Source organism: Diabrotica virgifera, chromosome 3, assembly GCF_917563875.1.
Source record: "Diabrotica virgifera virgifera chromosome 3, PGI_DIABVI_V3a".
NCBI classification, from domain to species: domain Eukaryota; kingdom Metazoa; phylum Arthropoda; class Insecta; order Coleoptera; family Chrysomelidae; genus Diabrotica; species Diabrotica virgifera.
Genome location: NC_065445.1, coordinates 140,737,345 through 140,761,423, shown reverse-complemented (window position 1 = coordinate 140,761,423; position 24,079 = coordinate 140,737,345). Strand labels below are relative to the sequence as shown.

The 24,079-nt window shown below is 34.0% G+C and overlaps 1 protein-coding gene across 1 annotated transcript; it reads left to right on the top strand.

Moving 5' to 3' along the window:
- Positions 1-543: 543 nt before the first annotated feature.
- On the top strand, positions 544-15,309 carry LOC126882576 (putative uncharacterized protein DDB_G0282133). The gene is made up of 3 exons (XM_050647549.1): positions 544-1,784; positions 3,156-3,347; positions 14,577-15,309. The coding sequence occupies exons 1-3, from the start codon at positions 544-546 to the stop codon at positions 15,307-15,309; spliced, it is 2,166 nt and encodes a 721-aa protein (XP_050503506.1).
- The last annotated feature ends 8,770 nt before the right edge of the window (positions 15,310-24,079 follow it).

The following is a 24,079-nucleotide window of genomic DNA, read 5'->3' as shown; positions in this document are numbered from 1 at the left end:
CACGTGGGCATCCTAAACATTGGTCCATTCGAGACGGATCAAATTTCGCTATAGTGCCGATGTAAATTGGTCAAGGGAGCTGTTAAGTTTTAATTAGATTACACTAAGACATACATACATCGTCAACGTGGTGACGGTGACGTAATAAGTGAATAGTTTTCGTTCAAAATTGGGTGAAGTCAACAAGTGGGACTCAAGACGGTTAAGTGTTTTGCTTTACAAGTTCAACGGACGGAAAACAAAGATCATAAAGACGGCAGTTGGAATAAGCGGATCAGGTTTCAGCTAATAGCGGCATGGTATACGACGATAATAAAATTAACAGTGGGTGAGCCAATATCCTATTTATATTTTCCTTAATTTCATTCGAAAAAAACAGCATAATTTGGTCTGTGTTTATTGCATGTTATTCATTTGTCATAGGTAGTAAATTTTGATTTTAATTACTTGTATTTCCGGAGTTTAAAATTTGAGAATTTAATTTGATAATACATTTGGTTGATTTAATAATTATTGGTTTTAATAAATTATTTTTGGTTTATAATGGGTGATCTAACAGATTTAGTTGCTAGAAGGGGTGTAATTAAAGGTCAATTAAGCCGGTTTGAAACATTTATAAATAATATAAGGGATAATGAATTGCAATTCATAGAATTACGTCTTCGGAAATCGAAATGTGAAGAAAATTGGGATAAATTTGCAGACATTCAGTCAAAAATTGAAATATTAGACAGTTCAGGGAAACAATTAGATGAAAGGGTTAGTTTCGAAGATAATTATATTAGGATTATTGCGTTAGCTGAGGGTAAATTACAAAATTCATACGATGGTTCTAAAAATGCGGGTATTAGCAAAAACACGGAAAATCGGGCTCCATCGGAAAGAGGAGCATTATTAAAACATACGAATAATCGGGCTCCAACGGAAAGAGGAGCATTGGTAAAAAATAGGGACAATCGGGCTCAAACGGAAAGGCGGAATCATAGGGTAGAAGGCTGTACTATGCCAGGTTGCAGTGCTTGTGGTAGAAATCATAATGTTCTGTTACATATTTCAGGGAATTTCGGTAGAAATATTTCGGATTCGGTAAATACAAATGTGGCTAGTCGCGGGACACCACAAACGGATAATAATACGGCGCCTGTTTTTTCGGGAACAGGTTACGAAATACGGTTTACGGGAAATACGGTTACGGAAAATACGGTTACGGAAAATACGGTTACGGAAAATGAGGTTACGGAACATACGACTGCAGGAAATGCGGTTACGGGAAATGTGGATACGGGAACCCGGGTTAATAATAATAATACGGCAAATAATACGGTAAATCGGATTAACTCGGGTAATAATAATGATAGGGAAGACACTGCTAAAACGGCACATAATACGGGAAATCAGGTTAATAATAACAACACGGCAAATAATACGGCAAATCGGATTAATTCGGGTAATAACAATAATAGGGAAAGCACTGTTAACACAGCGGATAATTTGGGAAATAATTATAATGAAAATTCGAAGGCTCAAGGGAATACAGAAGGTACGCGGACTTGTGAACAGGATATTGTTCACAGTTACAAATCGGTGAGGATATCGGAAAATACGGATTCAAGGGAGATTTTATTATCTACGGAACAGTTACAAATAATGGAAAAATCGGGAAAATTAAGTGACTGTAAAGCATTATTAGACGGTGCTTCAAAATCAAACTTTATGACTAAAGAATTATGGGAAAAGACAGGACTAAAGTCCTTTAAAGTAAATATACCGGTAAAAGGGATAGAGTACAATTGCACAAACATAAGGGATTCGGTTAACTTAACGGTGTGGTCTAAATGTAATAGTTTTCAAATGGATGGTTGTTTCTTAGCCATTGATAAAATTTCTGACGTTCTACCGTCACGCAGCATGGATTTAGTAAATACTTTTAAAATTTCGGAAAATATTACTCTAGCGGATACTGAGTTTTGGAAAACAAATAAAATAGGTTTGCTACTTGGAGCAACTGTATTTTGGTACTTACTTTGTATAGGGCGGTTCAAGGTGAATAAAGAGGGACCTTTTATTCAAAAAACCAAATTGGGTTTGATTGTATCGGGGCTAATACCAGGGGTTAATGACCAGCACAAAAAACAAAGTTGCAATTTTACGGAAAATAAAAATATTGAAGCACAATTAGAACGGTTTTGGAGCTTGGATGAATGTGAGGAAGCTACACCTCATACGGCGGAAGAACGAAGATGTGAGGAATTATTTGAAAATTCTAGGGAAAGAAACTGGGAAGGCAGGTTTATTGTGAAATATCTATTTAAGGATAATGTGGATAAGTTGGGCCAATCTTATGACACGGCGTTAAAAAGATTTAGTCATTTGGAAAGGAAATTAGAAAGGAACGCCGTCATGAAGCAGCAATATAATGATTTTATGAAGGAATATATCCAGTTAGGGTACATGTTCAAGATTGAGGATGAGAATCAAGTCTCACAAGCGGCTCATTATCTTTGTCACCACGGGGCGTTCAAGGATTCTTCTATCACTACGAAATGTAGGGTTGTTTTTGACGGTTCTGCGGTTAGCGATTCGGGAATCTCGCTAAATGATACTTTAATGACGGGTAATAAATTACAGGATAATTTATTTAATATTTTGTTACGGTTTAGGGAACATGTTATAGTCATTTTAGCTTATATAGCTAAGATGTACCGGCAAATTTTGATTTATGATTCAAACGGGGAATATCAAGGAATTTTAAGGGAATTTTCAACGAAAAATGAAGTAGGAGTTTATAGGTTGAACACGGTCACCTACGGGTTAGCTCCATATAGTGTTTTAGCGGTTCGATGCTTATTAGAGTTAGCTAGGGAAAAAAGGGATAAATATCAAAGGGCAAGTGAAGTTATACTTCGTGATTTTTATATGGATGATCTAATAAACGGTACAAACACGGTTGAAGAAGCTAGAAGTTTAAAAGGGGAAATAATTAGTATTTTGGATTCAGGATGTCTTCCATTAAGAAAATGGAAGTCAAATCATCCAGAGGTTCTTATGGATGAGTTTAATTCGGCAGGAGATATAGAATATTATCTAGCGGAAGATGGGATTAATAAAACACTTGGATTATTATGGAATTCAAAGGAATATGTTTTGCCTTTTAGAATCACGATTGCTACAAGAAAAGATGAGGTGTACAAGAGAGGCTTTCTATCGGTCGTAGCTCAAGTATTCGATCCACTGGACCTAGGTAGTCCAGTGATGATAAGGGAAAAATTAATAGTACAAGCATTATGGCAGATGAAATTGGGATGGGATGAATCATTACCTCAGGAACTTCACTCGTCCTGGAGCAGGTTCAGGGATAAAATGATGGCTCTGGAAGAATTAAAAATAAATCGAAAAATTTATTGTGAAAACCCAACGGATGTTCAACTTCATTGCTTTACGGATTCTTCCGAGGTAGCTTATGGAGCGGTTATTTACATAAGATCAACGGATGCTAACGGTACGCATAATGTAAATTTAGCTTGTTCAAAATCTAGGGTGGCTCCTTTGAAGTCAGTATCCTTGCCAAGACTGGAGCTATGTGCTGCTCTTTTAGGAGCAAAATTGACTAAAGAGGTAATTAAATCTTTAAATATTAGGTTTACCAAGATAAGACTCTGGACGGCTTCCACGATAGCATTGCCATGGATACGGGGAGAACCGTGCCAATGGAAAACTTTTATAGCGAATAGAGTAGAGGAGCTGCCAGAAATTAGAAAGCCAAAATTGGTATTTTCTCCAATTGTGGTACAGGACATATTCGGTAAATATTCTAGTCTTAAACGGTTAAAAAATGTAAGAGGTTGGATATTTAGATTCTACAAAAATTCTAAATTAAAAAGGAAACAAAGGGTTTTAAGTAAAGTTCTCTCAAATGACGAACAAGAAACAGCTTTGAGACGACTAATAATATTATCGCAGAAACAGAGTTTTTATGAAGACTGGCAAGCTCTGAAAAAATCAAAAAGGGTTTTGAATTCAAGTAACATAATATATTTAAATCCATTCTTAGATGATTCGGGTGTAATAAGGGTAGGAGGAAGAATACAGAATGCTGAGGTAGGGTACGACCAAAAGCATCCGATTATACTTTCGAAATCACATAAGTTAACAAAAATACAAAACGAACACTATCGAAATTTGCATGCGGGTGCGCAAACGTTATTAAATATTGTGAGATTAACCTATTGGCCTATATCGGGTAGGAGCGTGGTTCGGGATATATTACGTAAGTGCATAACGTGTTTTCGGGCAAAGCCATTGCATCTTAAACAAAAAATGGGAAATTTACCGGCTAGTCGCATAACTCCTAGTAAACCTTTTGAACGGTGTGGCGTTGACTATGCAGGTCCGTTTCATATAAGGGCTCATAAGCTTAGAGGGCAAAAAATTATTAAGGGGTATTTGTGTATTTTTGTTTGCTTGGTGACCAAGGCTTGTCATTTGGAGTTGGTCAATGACTTAACTACGCAGGGATTTTTGAATTGTTTTAAAAGATTTATATCCAGAAGGGGTTTACCACGGGATATATATTCGGATAATGGAAGTAACTTTGTAGGGGCTAACAACCACCTTCAGGATTTATTTAATTTTTTACGGGATAGGGTAAATCAGTGTACTTTTGCTAGATACTTATCTGAATTGTCTATTAACTGGCATTTTATACCAAGCTATTCTCCACATTTCGGTGGTTTATGGGAGGCAGCTGTAAAATCGGCAAAATATCATTTAAAAAGGGTTGTTGGGGACACTAGTCTCACCTATGATGAGTTGAATACGGTAATTGCGCAGACTGAAGCCTGCTTAAATTCCCGTCCTTTGACCCCTCTTTCTGAGGATCCTACTGATTTTAATGTTCTCACTCCTGGGCATTTTTTAATTGGCTGTCCATTGGTGTTGTTACCGCAAGAAAACATTCTACATCTGAATCCGGGTCGTATTCAAAGGTTCCAATTGGTAACGCAGATGATGCAAAATTTTTGGAGTAAATGGTCCAAGGGTTATCTGGCAAATTTGCAAGAAAGAAATAAATGGCGTTCTTCAGCTGACCAGATTAAACCCGGACAAATAGTAATTTTGGAGGAGAGTGGGGTACCACCCATGAAATGGCCTTTGGCAAGGGTAATGGAGGTGCATCCTGGAAAAGACGGTATTGTGCGGGTAGTGACGCTCAAAACGAGTAATGGACACTGTATTAAACGTGCGGTGGCAAAAATTTGCGTGTTACCGATGGATAATTAGACATAGGGGAAAGAGAAACTTTCGTTTGTTTTAGGACATTATTTTTGGTTTTAGGTTATATTGTTGCATTGTTTTGTTGGTATAATAGGAACTTTAGTTTTAGTTATCTTGAAAGACTGTGCTTTCAAGGAGGGGCGGCATGTTTGCTGCAATATTTAATGAAATGTCCTGAGACGGCCCTGCCTGCGTGCATAAATGGCTTATTAGCGACAAGTTCATTTTTTATCAGTCTGTTTGTTGTCTTCAAAGAGTTCACACATGTCTTAGTAATAAAAATATATACAGTCCACTTAGTCAGCAGTTTTATTCATTGGGAACACAAGGTTGCACGTGGGCATCCTAAACATCACCTTTTCAAGAAAAACGACACAAATCTAAATATCTCACTTTTCCGTCGAAAAATACTAGGACACTTTTTAAAATATAACGGTTTTCTTGATAAAAATCGATACGTTAACTTCGAACGTCAGAGCCCAACTGAAAAGTGTCATTCTTCCGGAATAAAAGTATTCATTTTACCACCAAAGGAATAATGACACTACCGTCATCTTTCGAAATTAGTAGTAGATATCTATGTGACATGTTGCCTGGTAAAAGTATAGGATATTTGGAGTCAATTTAACAAGATTACTCGATTTATGCATTTTTTTAATTGTGCCACTTTTCTTCCGGATGAGCGTATTGTAATCGTTTCTAAACATGTAAATCAAGAAATCATGAATTTTGCATCAAAGATTTCAAAAATCATTTGTATCAGATTTACCTCGTCTTAATCTGTCGGGTAATTTTGGAAATATAACACTTAATTTTCAAATTTATTAATGAGTTTAGCAAACAGATGTTACAAATCTATCTAAAAATTTGATCACTTTATCAGTCAACTTTAGAGAATGGAGAATCCGTTTTATTTTTGGTGAAAAATATTTCCAGGAACGGGCATGTACCTTTTGTTATATTTTATATTCTACTGTTTTGCAAACAAAACCAGGCAAAATTTCCATTGAAAAGAATATCTCTGCATTCAAGAGCAGGTATTATATCGGTAGAATAAGCACAAAGTCAAACAACTTTAGATGGTTCTTTTAGGATTATATAAACTTTGTATCAGCGTTAGATGGTTTTATTACCATACAACGCACATTAACGTTGTTTATGCGAACGAGTAAATAGCTTTTTGGAAATTTATTTTAAAAGTTTGTTTTCCGGGTATCGTAACTACTTGATAAAATTGGCATAGGAGTTGTCTAAGAGCTGCCAATTAGGTAAATTTACTTATATGTATATTGAAAGACTAAAGTAATAGATGTTTAACATTCTCATTTTATTAGCCTCTAGAGACCAGTTGTGTATAAAATAAGCTTTTTGAAAAAATAAAATGTAAGTATCTTCTAAATAGTGATTTTAAGAGGCTTCATGAGCGGGTCATCAAAACGGAAAACGTGTTCCAATATTGCAGTTTTAATTTTGTTGAGATATTTGGCACCTATATTCGTAATATAGTAGAAAATGGAGGTACAAAGAAAATTTGAAAAATATGTTAGTATGTGGAAATTACTCTATAATTAAATAAAATATTACAAAGGCAAATAAGGTAAAAAAAAGGTAAAAAAAGGTAAATAAGGACAAAAAAATACACTTTTTTCAAACAAATTTTTATCCCATACCTAGATTTTGTGTCACATTGGAACTACCTACTAAAATTTATTATATCTGTATAGACAAGGCGGAAACGGCGGGTTCGTTGGGAAAAATATTCCCATGAGATATTATTGCATAATCACATTCGTGAGACATCCCAGAATAAGGTTCAAGAAGTCGCCCACGAAAAAAGTGGGCCAATTTTTTTTTTAACAATTTTTTTTAATCAAATTGCAAAAATCAATATTTTTGGCCCGGACTATTTTTTTTAGGTTTTTTGGGCCATTCTGGACAAAAAAGGTCTCTTATAATTTTTCTGTAAAATTGATTTTTTTTCGAGTTATAAGCAAGTTAACATTTGAAAAACGGGAAAATGGCCATTTTTAAGACTTAATAACTCGGTCAAAAATTATTATTATGAAAGTCAGAAAGTGACTAAATCAAAGTTTAAAGTCGCCGTTACATGATCCTGAAGAAATCTGTGCCATTAATTTACTACTAAGCTGTTATTTTTAATTAATAATAATGGGTGATTAGATCGTATTGACGCTGATGTAAATGTGAGTGGGAGTAGATGCACAATTGGACTGCTGGAATGGCTTCTCTCTCGCACTCAGCATTTACAGCCCCCCACACGTGCATGGCGCTTAATAATTATTACTTAAAAATAACGGCTTAGTAATAAAATAATGACAAAAATTTCTTCAGGACCTTGTAGGGGGGGGCTTTAAACTTTGATTTAGTCATATATTGACTTTCATAATAATAACTTTTAACCGAGCCTTGAAAATCGCCATTTTTCGTTTTTTTCAATTTTAAATTGCTTATAAGTCGAAAACGATCAACTTTAGAAAAAAATTATAAAAGACCTTTTTTGTCCAAAATGGTCCAAAAAATTAAAGAAAAAATTGTTTGGGCCAAAAATATTGATTCTTGCAATTTAATTAAAAAAAAAATTGTTAAAAAAAATTGACCCACTTTTCACGTGGGCGACTTCTTGAACCTTATTCTGGGATGTCTCACGAATGTGATTATGCAAAAAAATCTCATGGGAATATTTTTCCCTTCGAATTCGCCGTTTTCGCCTTGTCTAGTAACAAGAAATTGAAAATATTATAACCAATAACTAATTAAGCAACATAAATAGTCACTGTCATTTTGACAAACTGACGTCGGTTTTGTAAGTGTAATAGGATTCTCTTATAGTCTAAGACAGCGGCTCTCAACCACCGTGTCGCGACACACTGGTGTGCCGGAAGAACCTATCAGGTGTGTCACGAGATTTACGAATACGATATTTATATTTATATTTTTTTACTTGTTATAATATACCAATCATGCATTCAACCATTTTTTTTAACTATTAGGTATATACCACGTTATACCAATCTAACTGTTTTTAAAATTTAACCGACATAGCTTGCGTTATGAATAGTTGCGCAAAGCGGGAGATCTTGTTTACTGTACTTATCTACCACTAGCAAAAATTTGTACATATGTATAAGTGTGTCGCGAATCTGTAAGGAGTATATTAGTGCGTCGCTGAGTAAAAAAGGTTGAGAACCGCTGGTCTAAGAGCTAGTGAACCCTCCGACTAACGGTCGTCCTGTAAGGCTAGAAATTTGTCTAGTGATAATTATTCATAGCACACCAAGGCTTAAAACCATGACTTGTCAGGCATCAGCCGTGCACGTGTATCTACCAGGTGAATCCAAAAGTGCAAATTTAGGGGGTAAAATAAACTTTTTCCTGTAAACTTTAAATTTAAGTATGTGTTTAAATAAGTCATTTAGAAGAAATGTGTACAATGACAGGCGATTCTGAAGAGCATAAGACCTTGCCAGGCGAGGGGAAAGATTATGGGTTTTTCCTAAAATTATTTTTCTTGAATCGAACAAAGTTTTTTTAGGTTTTTTGAATAATTCCAAACAGAAAAGGTCTTTAGTGATTTTTCTCTTAAGTTAATAGTTTTTGTTATATAAGCGATTAAAAATTTTTAAAATTGCGAAATCAGCCATTTTTAACCCTAAATCGGACATTTAACTAAAAATTTCAATGTTGCCAAGGTAGGTAGATATGTAGTCCACTGAAATATTCTCAACTGCTCAAAATTGGCAAAGAAGACGAAAACCTTTTGCAAATATGTTTTCGACCCTCAGGAATCCGAATCTGAAATAAGTTTTGCGAAAAAATGCCGGGAAATCCGGAAAAATCGTAAAATAGAGCTTTTCTGCAGTTTTCTTGAAAACTACGATAGCTAGCGGAAAAATAATCAAACCATCGTGTTTATTTGACGACTTTACATAAAAATAGATGTGCTTTTTTGCGAGAAAATGCCGAAAAAAACAAAAAAATCGTAAAATAGAGATTTTTCGCAATTTTCTCGAAAACTACAGTAGCTATCGGAAAAATAATCAAACCATCGTGTTTATTGGACGATTTTACATAAAAATAGATGTGCTTTTTTGCGAGAAAATGCCGGGAAATCCGGAAAAATCGTAAAAGAGAGATTTTTCGCAATTTTCTCGACAACTACAGTAGCTAGCGGAAAAATAATTAAACCATAGTGTTTATTGGACGATTTTACATAAAAATAGATGTGCTTTTTTGCGAGAAAATGCCGGGAAATCCGAAAAAATCGTAAAATAGAGATTTTTCGCAATTTTCTCGAAAACTACAGTGGCTAGCGGAAAAATAATCAAACCATCGTGTTTATTGGAAGATTTTACATAAAAATAGATGTGATTTTTGCGAGAAAATGCCGGGAAATCCGGAAAAATCCTAAAATAGAGATTTTTCGCAATTTTCTCGAAAACTACAGTGGCTAGCGGAAAAATAATCAAACCATGGTGTGCATTGGACGTTTATATAAAAATATATGTTCTTTTTTGCGAGAAAATGTAAGGAAATCCGGAAAAATTGTAAAATAGGAGATTTTCCGCAATATTCTCGAAAACTGCAGTAGCTAGCGGAAAAATAATTAAACCATCCTGTTTATTGGACGATTTTACATAAGAATAGATGTTTACTAAAAAATATAAGTAATCCCAACGATAAGGAATTAAATTATTGTGTAAAGTGATAAAAACTTGTGTGATATCGAATTTAAACAAAGCAGGTTTTACAGTAGGTGGAAACAAAACAATATTATTGTGAATGGTGTATTTCTACAGGAAAATAAAGCATACTAATAACCGGAATCGGCTGTAAGTAGAAAAGTTTATTATTATATAATTAATTTTTTTATAAACAGATAACCAGGGCCGGATTTTTATTTTTACCTAGGAATAAAAGTGCTAGAAAATTAGTAACGGCCAGCGCGGGTGCGGGTGGGTATTTGAACTTTGAGTAGAGTTCTCCACGAAACTTCACCCGTGACGCATTGAATAATAACTCTAGCACGAAAAATAACTAGGAATTAAGAACAATGAGTTCAGATAGCGAATTAGCTGATGAAATGAAAAGGAGAAGGGAAGAGGAGGAACATCCCAGCAAAAAATCAAAACGAACAGTTATAACATCACAAAAAACAGATGAAGAAAACAGAAGCGGAATGGAACAAATGATGAAAATGATGAGGGGATTAGCAATGGATATAAAAGACATAAAAAAAGAACAATATAGATCTGGAGACGAAATCACACAACTAAAGAATAATATTAAAGAACTGAAAGATCAACAAAGCGGCTACAAAAATAAAATAAAAAAGCTGCGAGAAACAAACGAAAAAGCTATAAAACAAATAGGTCAATTAGAAAAAGAAATTAGTAAAGCAAATGAAAGAATAGAGAAATTGGAAAACGGAAGAAAGAGGAAAAATGTAATAATACAAGGAATAAAAATTGATACAAATGATCAGAAAGTTTTACGAGGGGCTATGGAGAATTTTATAGAAAAAGAGCTACAAGTTTCAGTAGATGTAAATGGGGCAAGGAAAATAGGAGAAAATACTGTCATAGTAAAATTAATTATTACTAGTAGATTAATTATTACTTAAAAATAACAGCTTAGTAGTAAAATAATGACAAAAATTTCTTCAGGATCTTGTAGGGGGGGGGGCTTTAAACTTTGATTTAGTCATATATTGACTTTCATAATAATAACTTTTAACCGAGTTATTAAGTCTTGAAAATCGCCATTTTCGTTTTTTTCAATTTTAAATTGCTTATCAGTCGAAAACGATCAACTTTAGAGAAAAATTATAAAAGACCTTTTTTGTCCAGAATGGTCCAAAAAATTAAAGAAAAAATTGTTTGGGCCAAAAACATTGATTCTTGCAATTTAATTAAAAAAAAATTGTTAAAAAAAATTGACCCACTTTTCACGTGGGCGACTTCTTGAACCTTATTCTGGGATGTCTCACGAATGTGATTATGCAAAAAAATCTCATGGGAATATTTTTCCCTTCGAATTCGCCGTTTTCGCCTTGTCTAGTAACAAGAAATTGAAAATATTATAACCAATAACTAATTAAGCAACATACAGAAATAGTCACTGTCATTTTGACAAACTGACGTCGGTTTTGTAAGTGTAATAGGATTCTCTTAAAGTCTAAGAGCTAGTGAACCCTCCGACTAACGGTCGTCCTGTAAGGCTAGAAATTTGTCTAGTGATAATTATTCATAGCACACCAAGGCTTAAAACCATGACTTGTCAGGCATCAGCCGTGCACGTGTATCTACCAGGTGAATCTAAAAGTGCAAATTTAGGGGGTAAAATAAACTTTTTCCTGTAAAGTTTAAATTTAAGTATGTGTTAGTAAGTCATTTAGAAGAAATGTGTACAATGACAGGCGATTCTGAAGAGCATAAGACCTTGCCAGGCGAGGGGAAAGATTATGGGTTTTTCCTAAAATTATTTTTCTTGCATCGAACAAAGTTTTTTTAGGTTTTTTGAATCATTCCAAACAGAAAAGGTCTTTAGTGATTTTTCTCTTAAGTTAATAGTTTTTGTTATATAAGCGATTAAAATTTTTTAAAATTGCGAAGTCGGCCATTTTTAACCCTAAATCGGACATTTAACTAAAAATTTCAATGTTGCCAAGGTAGGTACATATGTGTAGTAGGTACATATTATGTATATATGCTTGAAACATTGATTGATGAAATCCCAAAGAGTTTTTTGCAATACAATATCGAAAACCCCTTTGTTTTTCAATTGCTAATCAAGCGGGCGCGACACTGTAGTATAAATGAGGACGTTTGAGTTTGCATAAATTCATTATCTCGAGAATGGGAACATTTGAAGAGAAATCCTCAGACAGGTAGATTTTTATTTTTAAATTAGGACTTTTGGTAATAACTCTTTTGTAAGGTTATTTAATTCTCTATTCAGTAACATAAATATTAACATAATTGTTTATACAGGGTGTACAAAAACATTTTTTCTTCTTTTTGTCTAAATTAATTTACTAAAAAAATTTTTTTTGGACACAATGTATAAATAATTATGTTATTGTTTATATTACTGAATAGAGAATTAAATAACCTTTCAAATGAGCAATCACACAACCCCTACTCTTATTTAAAAAAATCATCGATTACGTCATCATGCCCAGATGGATGACGTCACTAGTATTATATGTATGCCAAAAAGTCCTTATTTAAAAATAAAAATCGACCTATCTGAGGATTTCTCTTCAAATTTACCCATTCTCGAGATAATGAATTTATGCAAACTCAAACGTCCTCATTTATACTACAGTGTCGCGCCCGCTTGATTAGCAATTAAAAAACAAAGGGGTTTTCGATATTATATTGCAAAAAACTCTTCGAGATTTTATCAATCAAGGTTTAAAAAATATCTACCTACCTTGGCAACATTGAAATTTTTAGTTAAATATCCGGTTTAGGGTTAAAAATGGCCGATTTCGCAATTTTCAAAATTTTTGATCGCTTATATAACAGAAACTAATAATCTAAGAGAAAAGTCAGTAAAGACCTTTTCTGTTTGGAATGATTCAAAAAACCTAAAAAAAAATGTTTGATGCAAAAAAGATAATTTTAGGAAAAACCCCTAATCTTTTCCCTCGCTTGGCAAGGTCTTATTATGCTCTTCAGAATCGCCTGTCATTGTACACATTTCTTCTAAATGACTTACTCAAAAACATACTTAAATTTAAACTTTACAGGAGAAAGTTTATTTCACCCCCTAAATTTGCACTTTTCGATTCACCTGGTAGATACACGTGCACGGCTGATGCCTGCCAGGTCATGGTTTTTAGCTTTGGTGTGCTATGAAATATCACTAGACAAATTTCTAGCCTTACAGGACGACCGTTAGTCGGAGGGTTCACTAGCTCTTAGACTATTATCTGTTCTGATAATCTGTATCGATATCTGTCCATTGCAGTATTAACTTGAGATATTTAGTATTTTTAAGACATTGAAATTCGTTATTGTTGAATCGGTAAACTATTTTTGATATAATACGTTTATAGTAAAACGCACAATCTTCAGGGTAGTATTTCCTTTATACTTCATTTTTTGTTGAGATATAATATACATTATTAATTTAGGTGAGATATTACGACTGCTAGTACATTCGCTAAGCAAAAATCCAAAATACGAAATATGGGGGGAGTGACAATACTGTTTTATTATAATTTCGTGCAAATACCTATATTAACATAAAGTTTGCACCTCGTTTGGTTGATTTTTATAAATATTTATTTACTAATAATAAAATTGTTTGCTGACTTCCTAATTAGAAATCAAAGGAGTCGTACGCTTAAAACAAGCTCCCCAATATAACTAGTTTTTAAGTGTTAAAAAGCAACAAAGTAATTCTAGTTTTACGGATAGAGTGAATCTAAGTGATTGTTCTTACGGCAAGTACAAAAACCGCGTGTACAAATTATTATTTAATCCAAATAATTAACATTTACGCTAAATCCACGTAGACAGTAATCAATTTTGGATATAAAACAACAACTTTTTATGCCTACCTGCTATCAGTTCTGGTATCAAAGGGACAGGACCGTACTTTTAAAATTTATCGATGACAATAATAATTGAAAATGGATAGTTTTCCGCCTCTTGGGGCTCCTGATCAAGAACTGGAGCATAATTTACCAAATACACATTCACAACTATGAAACAATTTTTTGTCATTGTCACAAATCAAAATTTACCTAAATTTCCGTTAAAATCACAAGCAGTAGTTTTTCCTGCTTTGGAAAATACAAAGTTGGAAGAATATTTGTTTGCAGTTGGTGATTTAATGCATCCCAAAAATATTCTTTTGTCCTCTAGAATGTCAAATGGTCGAATTTGTATTTACCTAGCAAGCGAAATTTTAGTTAACAATTTTCTACAAATTAATAGGGGTAATTAATAACTGTAAACCACAAAAAAATTCAGGGTCGTAGATTAATATCACCAAATGAAAGATTATTGATATCAGGTATTTGTCCTTCAATCCCTCATTCAAGTATTGAAAATGAACTTTCCAATTTGGGATTAAATTTGGTATCCTTAATAAATTTTTTTAAAAATTGGTACATCAAATCCTAATTACAAACACATTTACAGTTTTAGAAGGCATACTTTTATTTCTCCCCCTGTCTCACCAATACCTGACTCAATAACTGTAAATTACGAAATGATATCATACCGTATATTTCTTGTAATGGAGAAATATTTATGTACTATTTGCAGACATGCGGGACATTCGGCTGAAAATTTTCCAACTGTTTCGGAAACCCAAACATCTCAAATACAAAATGCTGCTCAAACTACTTCAACTGATCCAATAAACAATGAATACATTCTAACTGCTTCAACCGCTCCAACTACCTCAACTGATCAAATAAACAATAAATACCTTCCCCGAACGCAAACTGTATCTTCGTTTACTCCTACAATATCGACTAAACCCAATATTCATATTTTACCCGCTACTCATGCTACACAAAGTACTGACACCCAACAAATATCACACGATCCTTCAAACAAACGAACTATTTCTGAAATTATAAGCCCTCCCCCAAATGATACTCCAGAAAATAGCTCCTTTCCTGCTCCAAAATTAAAAAAGCCAAAGTCCTCAATCACATATGCAAGATCAATTCAAGTAATGGAAGATATAAAAAATTCAGCTAGACTAATATATGACGATACTTCAGTTACACATTCAATATCTTATGAAACATTCGTAGATATATTGGAAAATGTTCATGGTACTCCTGACCCAATAAGCTTAATAAAAACTTATATAAACGATCTCGAAAGCCTATTAAATCTTTTAAGTAAACTACACGAAAATTTACCAAATAAGAAATCAAAAGCTAAATTCACCAGACTTCGAAACAAAATACTTAAATTCATACAACCAGACACAAACACCGAATTAGAAAATGAATTTGAAAAAGATTTTTACAAGACATTCTAGCCTTGATGTTTCTTTTTATGAAAGGGTCAATAGATACCTCAATGAACTTGAATTTAAATTTCCAGATATCTATTTATTACCAACTGTCAACACTGTTCCTCCCTGGACTATCTCTATCCCAACTATAAATACCAAACTCTCCATACATAAAAAACAGATAACCATCCCAAAGTGCTATATCAATATGCCCTCCAAGAACTCAAGACATACAGTAACCATAATCTTATATATACCGATGCCTCTAAAACCATGGAGGGAGTGGGAGCAGCATTTATGTTCAATAAAACTAAAATAATAATTAAACTCCCGAAATTAACTTCCATTATTTATACAGCCGAGTTAACCGCTATCCTCAACGCAATAAATTTTGTGGTAGAAAATAACATGAAAAATCCTGTCATTATTACGGATTCCCTAAGTTCTGTAACTGCCTTAAATGACCTATATCCTCTTCATCCAAGTGTACTACTTAATAAATCAGCATTACACCAATTGCAAACTATGAATATCAATGTCAACTTTGTATGGATTCCACCACATATCGGAATTGCTGGTAATGAATGGTATGGATTCCACCACATAATGGAATTGCTGGTAGATTAATTGGCAAAACTAGCAGTATTAAGCACGGAAGCTGTAGAGATCAGAAGCTTTCCACGTCTAGATGTAAAACCTGTAATCAAAAACTTGGTAATCAATGCTTGGCAAACGAAGAGGAATCAATAAACATCCGAACTGCGAGAAATAAAACATACTACCTTGGAAATCAACCCCAAATAAGCGATTACATCAAACCACTCTCTCTCGTCTGAGAATAAGCCACACCGCCATCACGCGTAAACATCTGCTGGAGAGTGAAGTAAAACCACAGTGCTACGTATGTGATATTGTGTTCAGTGTTCGCCACATTTTACTGGAGTGTATTCTCTATTGCATGGAGAGACTTTAATATAAACTACAAGACCTCTCACAATCAATATTAAGTGACGGAACTGATATGAACAATTTGACATTATATTTGTATTCTATAAATCTATCTACTAAATAAATTGTAAACCTTTTAATTGTATTGCGCCAATGACCCTTTGAGGTTGAGGCATAAATAAATAAAAAAAATTGTTTTTTATTACTTCCACTTAGCACGCCTATGAGTATATGGTCACAATATTGATCCTTCATCAACCTGACATTAGATAGTGTTAAATACTGCCGACGCACTGTTGCCAAAGTTTCGCAGAACTGTTACCCAAAAAATTCGTAAAACCTTGGGTAAGTCTATTTAAATAAGGGAGGCCGTTGTACCCCCTGGCGACAGTAGGTACTATCTCCAAAATAAGTAGATATTTCAATGCTTTTTGTCACTTTCTAAGAAAATGATAATAATTATCTTACTCGTAGACCAGGGCATTTAGCACTAAAAACACCCGAATAAATAAATTTTTAAATACAGCACCTAGAGATTTGCAGTTTTTTGCATTATGTTCAGGGTGACGTCAGGAAAAAGTCTACTATTCAAAATGGGTGGAAATTCATAATTGCATTGTAAAGTGCATAAAATGCATCAAAAATTGCATAAATATAAGAATAAAGTCAAAATCAGCATACTAAGGAACAAAATTTATTATATGGGGGATTCTTGAGGTCACTGAATACGATTACGCCATCAAAACTGATCCCCGGATCACCTGGTGCCCAAGGTCACGGCAAGAGACGTCATCTTCTGGAGTTTCGATGGTTTTCGGCATTAAATCGATGCAAACCCTCACGAGTTTTAGGAGTCGTTTAATACGAATATGATATCAGAATTGACCTCCGGTGTACCTGGTGCCCAGGGTCGCTACTAAAGCACGTCATCTTCTGGAGTTTAGGGGTATTTCGGCACTAAATTGATGTAACTGGACTACTCGGGGGGTTTTTGAGGTGGTTAAACAGGAAGATGCCATCAAGACAGACCTTAGGATCACCTGGTGCCCAAGGCCACTGTAAGGGACGTCATCTTCTGGAGTTTCGAAGGCTTTCGGTATCAAATTGATGCAACCGGATTACTTACGGGTTTTTGAGGTCGCTAAACACGAATATGCCATCAATACCGACTCCCTGTGCACCTGGAGCCCAAGGACTGCAAGCGGCGTCCTCTTCTGGAGTTTGAGATATTTCGGCATTTAACTCATGCAAATGGATAACTGGAGGGTTTTTGAGGTAGCTTAACACGAATATGCCGTCAGAACCGACCCCCTGTGCACCTGGAATCCAAGGTCACTGCAAGGGACGTCATCTTCTGGAGTTTCGAGGGTTTTCAGCATAAAATGGATGCAAATGGATTACTCGGGAGTTTTTGAGTTCACTAAATACGAATATGCCATTAGAACAGACCACGGAGCACCTGGTGCCCTGGGTCACTGCAAGGCAAGTTTCGAGAAACTTCGGCATTAAATTGATGCAAATGGATTACTGAGGGGTTCTTGAGGTCGCTAAATACGAATATGCTATCAGAAGCGAATCCCGGAGAACCTGGTGGCCAAGGTTATTGCTAGGGGCGTCATCTTCTGGAGCTTCGAGGGTCTTCGGTACTAAATTGATGCAAATGGATTACTCATAGGTTTTTGGGGTTGCTGAACGCGAATACCCCATCAGATCTCACCCTCCGAGCACCTGGTACCTAAGACAGGTCATCTTCTGAAGTTCCGAGGGTTTTCAGCATTCAATTGATGCAAACGGATTACTTACTAATCGGATTTTGGAGTTGTTGAACACGATTGCATCATCAGAACAGATACCAGAGCACCTGGTACCTAGGGCACGTCATCTTCTGGAGTTTCGAGGGTTTTCGTTACTTAATTGATGCAAATGGATTACTCATAAGTTTTTGAGGTTTCTGATCATAAATACGCTATCAGAACAGACATCGGAGCACCTGTGCCTAAGGCACGTTGTCTTCTGTAGTTTGGATAGTTTTCGGTACTAAATTAGTGCAAACGGATTACTCTTAAATTTTTGGGGTTCCTGAATATAAATATGCCATAAGACCCAACCAACGCAGCATCTGGTGCCTAAGGCAAGTCATCTTCTGGAGTTTCGAGTGTTTTCGGTACTAAATTGATGAAAACGGATTACTCATTGGTTTATAAGATACTTGAACACGAAAACACCATCAGAACAGACACCGAAGTATCTAGTGCATAAAGCACGTTATTTTTTGGAGTTTAGAGAGTTTTCGGTACTAAATTGATAAAAAATGGATTACTTTTTGGTTTTGGGGTTGTTGAACACGAATATGGCTTACATGAGGAATTCTGGAGTATCTTGTGATTACGGTAATCACTAATAACGTCAACGCATAATAACACTCATATAAAAAAAATAAATAAATCAACATAGTAGAGTTCGTATTCCGCAAACCCAAAAACCCATGAGCAATTCGTTTACATTAATTTAGTACCAAAATTTTTCTTAACCTCATAAGATGATATACCTTAGGCACCAGGTGCTTCGGTGTTTTTTTCTGTCGGCGTATTTGTCTTCAGCAACCCTAAAAACCCATGATTAATCTGTTTGAATCTATTTAATGTCAAAAACACTCAAAACCCCAGAGGATAAGGTACCTTAGGCCCAGGTGCTCCAGTGTCTCTTCTGATGGCGTATTTGTGTTTAGCAACCCCAAAAACCCGTGAGTAGTCTGTTTGCATCAATTGAGTACCTAAAACTTTCGAAACTCCAGAAGATGACGTGCCTTAGGCACCAGGTCCTATGGTGTTTGTTTTGATCGGGTATTCGTGTTCTGCATCCCCAAATATCTATAAGTAATCTGTTTGCATAAATATAGTACCGAAAACCTCGCCTAGCGGATGAAACCCCTTGCAGTGACCCTGGGCACCAGGTTCTACGATGGTCTGTTTTGATGGCATGTTAGTGATTACCGACCTCAAAAACCCCCGAGTAATTTATTTTCATCAATTTAATGCCAAAATTCCTTAAAACTTCAGAAGATGACGTCCCTTGTAGTGACCTTGGGCACCAGGTGCACAGGAGGTCAGATGATGACGTCCCTTGCAGTGACCTTGGGCCCAGGTGATCCAGAGGTCTGTTTTCATGGCATATTCGTATTTAACCACCTCAAAAATCCCCCGAATAATACAATTGCATCAATTTAGTGCCGAAATCCCTCGAAACTCCAGAAGATCACATGCCTTAGTAGCGACCTTGGGCACCATGTACTCCGGAGGTCAATTCTGATGGCATATTAGTACTTAGTGATCCCTAAAATCCGTGAGTAATCCGTTTGCATCGATTTAATGCCGAAAACCATCGAAACTCCAGAAGATGACGTCTCTTGCCGTGACTTTGGGCACCAGGTCATCCGGGGATCAGTTCTGATGGCGTAATCGTATTCAGTGACCCCAAAAATCCCCCAAATAATAAATTTTGTTCCTTAGTATACTAATTTTGACTTTATTTTTATATTTATGCAATTTTGGATAAATTTTATGCACTTTACATTGCAATTATGCATTTCCAACCATTTTTGAATAGTAGACTTTTTTCCCTGACTTCATCCTGAACATAATGCAAAAAACTGCAAGTCTCTATGTGCTGTATTTAAAAATTTGTTTATTTTGTGCTAGATGCCCTCGTCTATCGTGAAGTATTGGGAAACAAATTATGTATTAAATGAATACTAATAATGTGACCATATAAAAAACAACAGTAATTTGAAGTTATAATCAAAAGATCAGTTATAATTTGAAACCCTTGTTTATCTATTTATTATATTCAAACTTCATTATAAGAAAAAATAATACAACAGATTATATTTATATCATTATGCCACTTTTACGACGTCTACCACACAAATACCCGAGTATAATAAAATCATAATGTATAAGTATAAACATAAAAAATCGACATAACACAGTACGAGCAAATATTTAGAATACGTGCTTTACAACGAGCGTCTACAAAAACGTCTGCTTTTACTGATTTCTTTTTTCGGATTTGTTTATCTACGCTGCTGCATTAAGTTTAGACGTTTCGAGTAGTAGATAGGGCAAGAAATAAGAGCCGGAGATTTGTAGAGATGTTGACCTGGATGAAATGTTTGCTTTCGCAGCAAAAACCGAATTTTAGCCTTTTTTATTGCGTCTACCAAGTTTACTTACTTCATAAGCATTGTGATGATGCATTCAAGGGGAATGGTTCGTTATTTTAATGACTATGAAACATTGTTGCATTAATACATTATTACATATTATGTTTTGCAAGGATTGTATTGTATAATATTATTTTAATGTATTGCTTAAAATGCACTCTAATTTATAAGCCAGTCAATATATACCAGGACTAATCTGTAAAAAACGTGTATTTTTGGATGTGAGAGGTGGCATTCGGATTTTTGCAGATAAAGTTAGGTGACACCTTCAGTAATAATAATTGACTTATGCTCCTTCTCAAATATGCCCGGAACATTAATAAAAAAATTAAAATATTTAAAAATTTCGAAAAACATCGATTTTTTTCTGCTTTCTTTGCTTATAACTTTAAAACGGTTCGTTTTGGAATAAAGTCGTAAAATAAAGATAATTTAATTTTGTATGATGAACGACTGGTCAAAAATGTCTTGAGGTATTACCTTTTTTTTGCAATATAGCAATAAATACAAAATAAGGGGGCAAAATACGCCTGTTGTTGTTCAATGTTTCTTAACTTTGGTGGCACTTAGAACCTTAGTAATTCGCTTAGAAAATTCTTATAACTTATTTAAATAGTCTACCAAATTTCATTAAAATCGACCTAATAGATTTTGCATAACAACTTTGCAATATAAATGTTTTTGTCTACAACCGTGTTAAAAATGCAATTTTTAGCACTCCATACGAGCGTTAAAAATGCTACTTTAGGGCACTAGTACTTTAAAATATTTTTAAGGCACTGAAGTTCGTATTGACAGTATAAACAATTTTGATGTAATGTCAAAAAAATATAAAAATGGAATGTCAGTCACGTTCAAGCAAAAGTTTTTGTAGATATTGTCCTGTAATTACGTTTGTAGAAAAAATATTGTATGATATGTGTGTTAAAAAGTACATTTTTAAGGCACTCATATTTGCATTTAACTCGCTATCGCTCATTCTGCAAACTTTCATATGCGTGCCTTAAACGTGTACTTTTGACACTTATTAGACCAGGGCGCATCTGTAAAAATATTAGTACATTTGGACGTTGAGAGGTGACTCAATTTTTTTTGCAGAAATTTGTTGAAAATAACACAAATAATAATAATTGAGTTATCCTCCCTCTCAAAAAGGTCCGGAACATTGTTTAAATAATCACAATGTCAAAAAATTAAGGAAAATTCGATTTTTTCTTCGTTTTTTGATTATAACTTTAAAAGTGTTCATTTCCGAGAAAAGTTGTATCGACATAAAAGTTGCATAATTAAATTTCCTACAATATAAAATTAGTTAAGAATTTAAAAAATAGTCACCCTTTTTGCAAAATAGCAATAATTGCGAAAAAACCATACAAAAACAAGTATTCGCATTTTACGTTTTTCAACCGTTTATGCTACACTTAGGACCTTTCAAAACTTGCAATTTTTCGATTTTTTAAATGTTCCACCGCGTTTATCTCGAAAACTATGCATCCTACGAAAAAAACTTATAATAACTTTTTTTGCTTAGAATTACCCAAGAAATACAAAAAAATGTTTTATTTTCCGAAACATCGATGTTATGTAATTCCTCAAGTTCTTTGTTTATAACAATCTTATCGACATCCGGATCAAATGTTACCCAAAAAATTCGTGTTTTACGGGTCAAAATACATAAAAAAACTTGGGTAAGTCCATCCGAATAAAGGAGCCCGTAGCACCCCCTCCTGGACACAGCACTAATTTGTTTATAAGCCAAAAAATTATTTATAACTTTAAAACATTGGTGAGGCTGCTTAAATAATCTGATTTCAATTCTGTAAAGTTCATTAGATAGGTGGAATGCTTCTTTATATGTAAAAAATTGACAAATCTCTGTATGTTCTAGTTTTTGTTGTGCAAGATTTTAAAAGGTTTTAATTTTTAAAAAAATGTTTAGATTGCAAAATTATTATGCAAAATCTAGTAACTCAATTTTATTGAAATTTGGTGGACGGTTTTAATACATTAAAAAAATTTTCTAAGCAAATTAGGAAGGTTCCAAGAGTAACCTAAGTGATGGAAAAACATTGAATAAAGACAGGCTTGTTTTGCCCCTTATTTTATATTTATTGCTATTTTGCAGCATGGGTGTTAAATTAAGACATTTTTGACTACTCGTATCTGATAGAAAATTTAATTATCTTTGTTTTATTCTTATACGACTTTGTTCCAAAATGAATCGTTTTAAAGTTATAAACAAAGAAAGTAGAAAGAAAACGAAATTTTTTGAAATTTTGAAATATTTTTTTTTTTTTTAATAATGTTCCGGGCATATTTTAGAAGGAGCATTAAGTCAATTAATATTAACGAAGTTATCACCTAACTTTATCCGCAAAATCCGAATGCCACCTCTCACATCCACTTAAAAACAGATCCTTCCTGGTCTAATAGGACAAAAACATGAAAAAATCTTCTACAGGTAATTAAAGGTTTTAAACGGTATATGGGGAGTAGCTGATGACAATTTTGTGAAGACGTATGGCAAATTTGGCTTCGTTTTTTTTTTTAACAATCATATTACATTGCCTATATAAAGCTTCTTATAATTTTATAAAAAAATGATTCAAATAAATGTAGTAGATCATAAAAATTTCTCTAATTTTGAGAATTTCTTAATTAAAATACATAAAAAAATTTATCAAGAAAATTGTAAAACTCCCTTATGTTTCTGATATATAGGGTGGAGCAATAGTGTGACAAAGCCAAATTACTAGTTTGTTTTAAGAGTTACGAAAAAAAGTTATTTAGATAAAAGTTGAGGTACAGACGGGACAATAATTTAAAAATATTTTCAAATATACAGGGCCACCCGTGCTGACATGGTGACACAAACAGGTTTTTTAAATGAAACACCCTGTATATTTTTACACTTTTGGATTTTCCCCGATGCATTATTTCATAAAATATAGGTTTGGGTAATATTATACAAGGTTGTTTAAAAGATAATTACGTTTTTTTGGTAATTTCGTAGCAACATTCACACCCTGTAGAATTGTAGTGATTTAATATCAAAATTTCTATTTATGTTCAAACGATTTCTAATATAGTCTACTAATCTTGAACATTATTAATATGACGAAATGTTTAATTTTAGCATACAGGGTTGTTCGAAACTCGGAATTAGTATTTTCTGAGTTTTTTTTAAATGGAACACCCTGTATTTTAGTATGGTAATGAGATGATATTTTATGGTACTTTTTTATTTCTTAAGCATTTCCAATAACTAAGTGCTTTAATTTGTGGGTTATTCGTGATTTTTTAAGCCAAATATTAAAAAAATTACGTGAGATTTTATTAGGCGGCCGTGAAAAATTTTTATTAAAAATAATTTTTCGAAATAAGTTTAATCTAGACTGATCGTTAACTTATTAATATTTGGTGACATATCAAATACCTACGTACCTCGTTCAGCTTGTTGGCGCGCAAAATATTAATAAAAACATACAATATTTTACCTAGTTGACTATGACGCAAAATTTGCTTAAACATTTGTTATTATATACTGTTACGCGATTGACTCTACTATTTTATTTATTTATATCTTTAGGCACTAAGTTTAATTTAAATAAAGGAAGACTTACT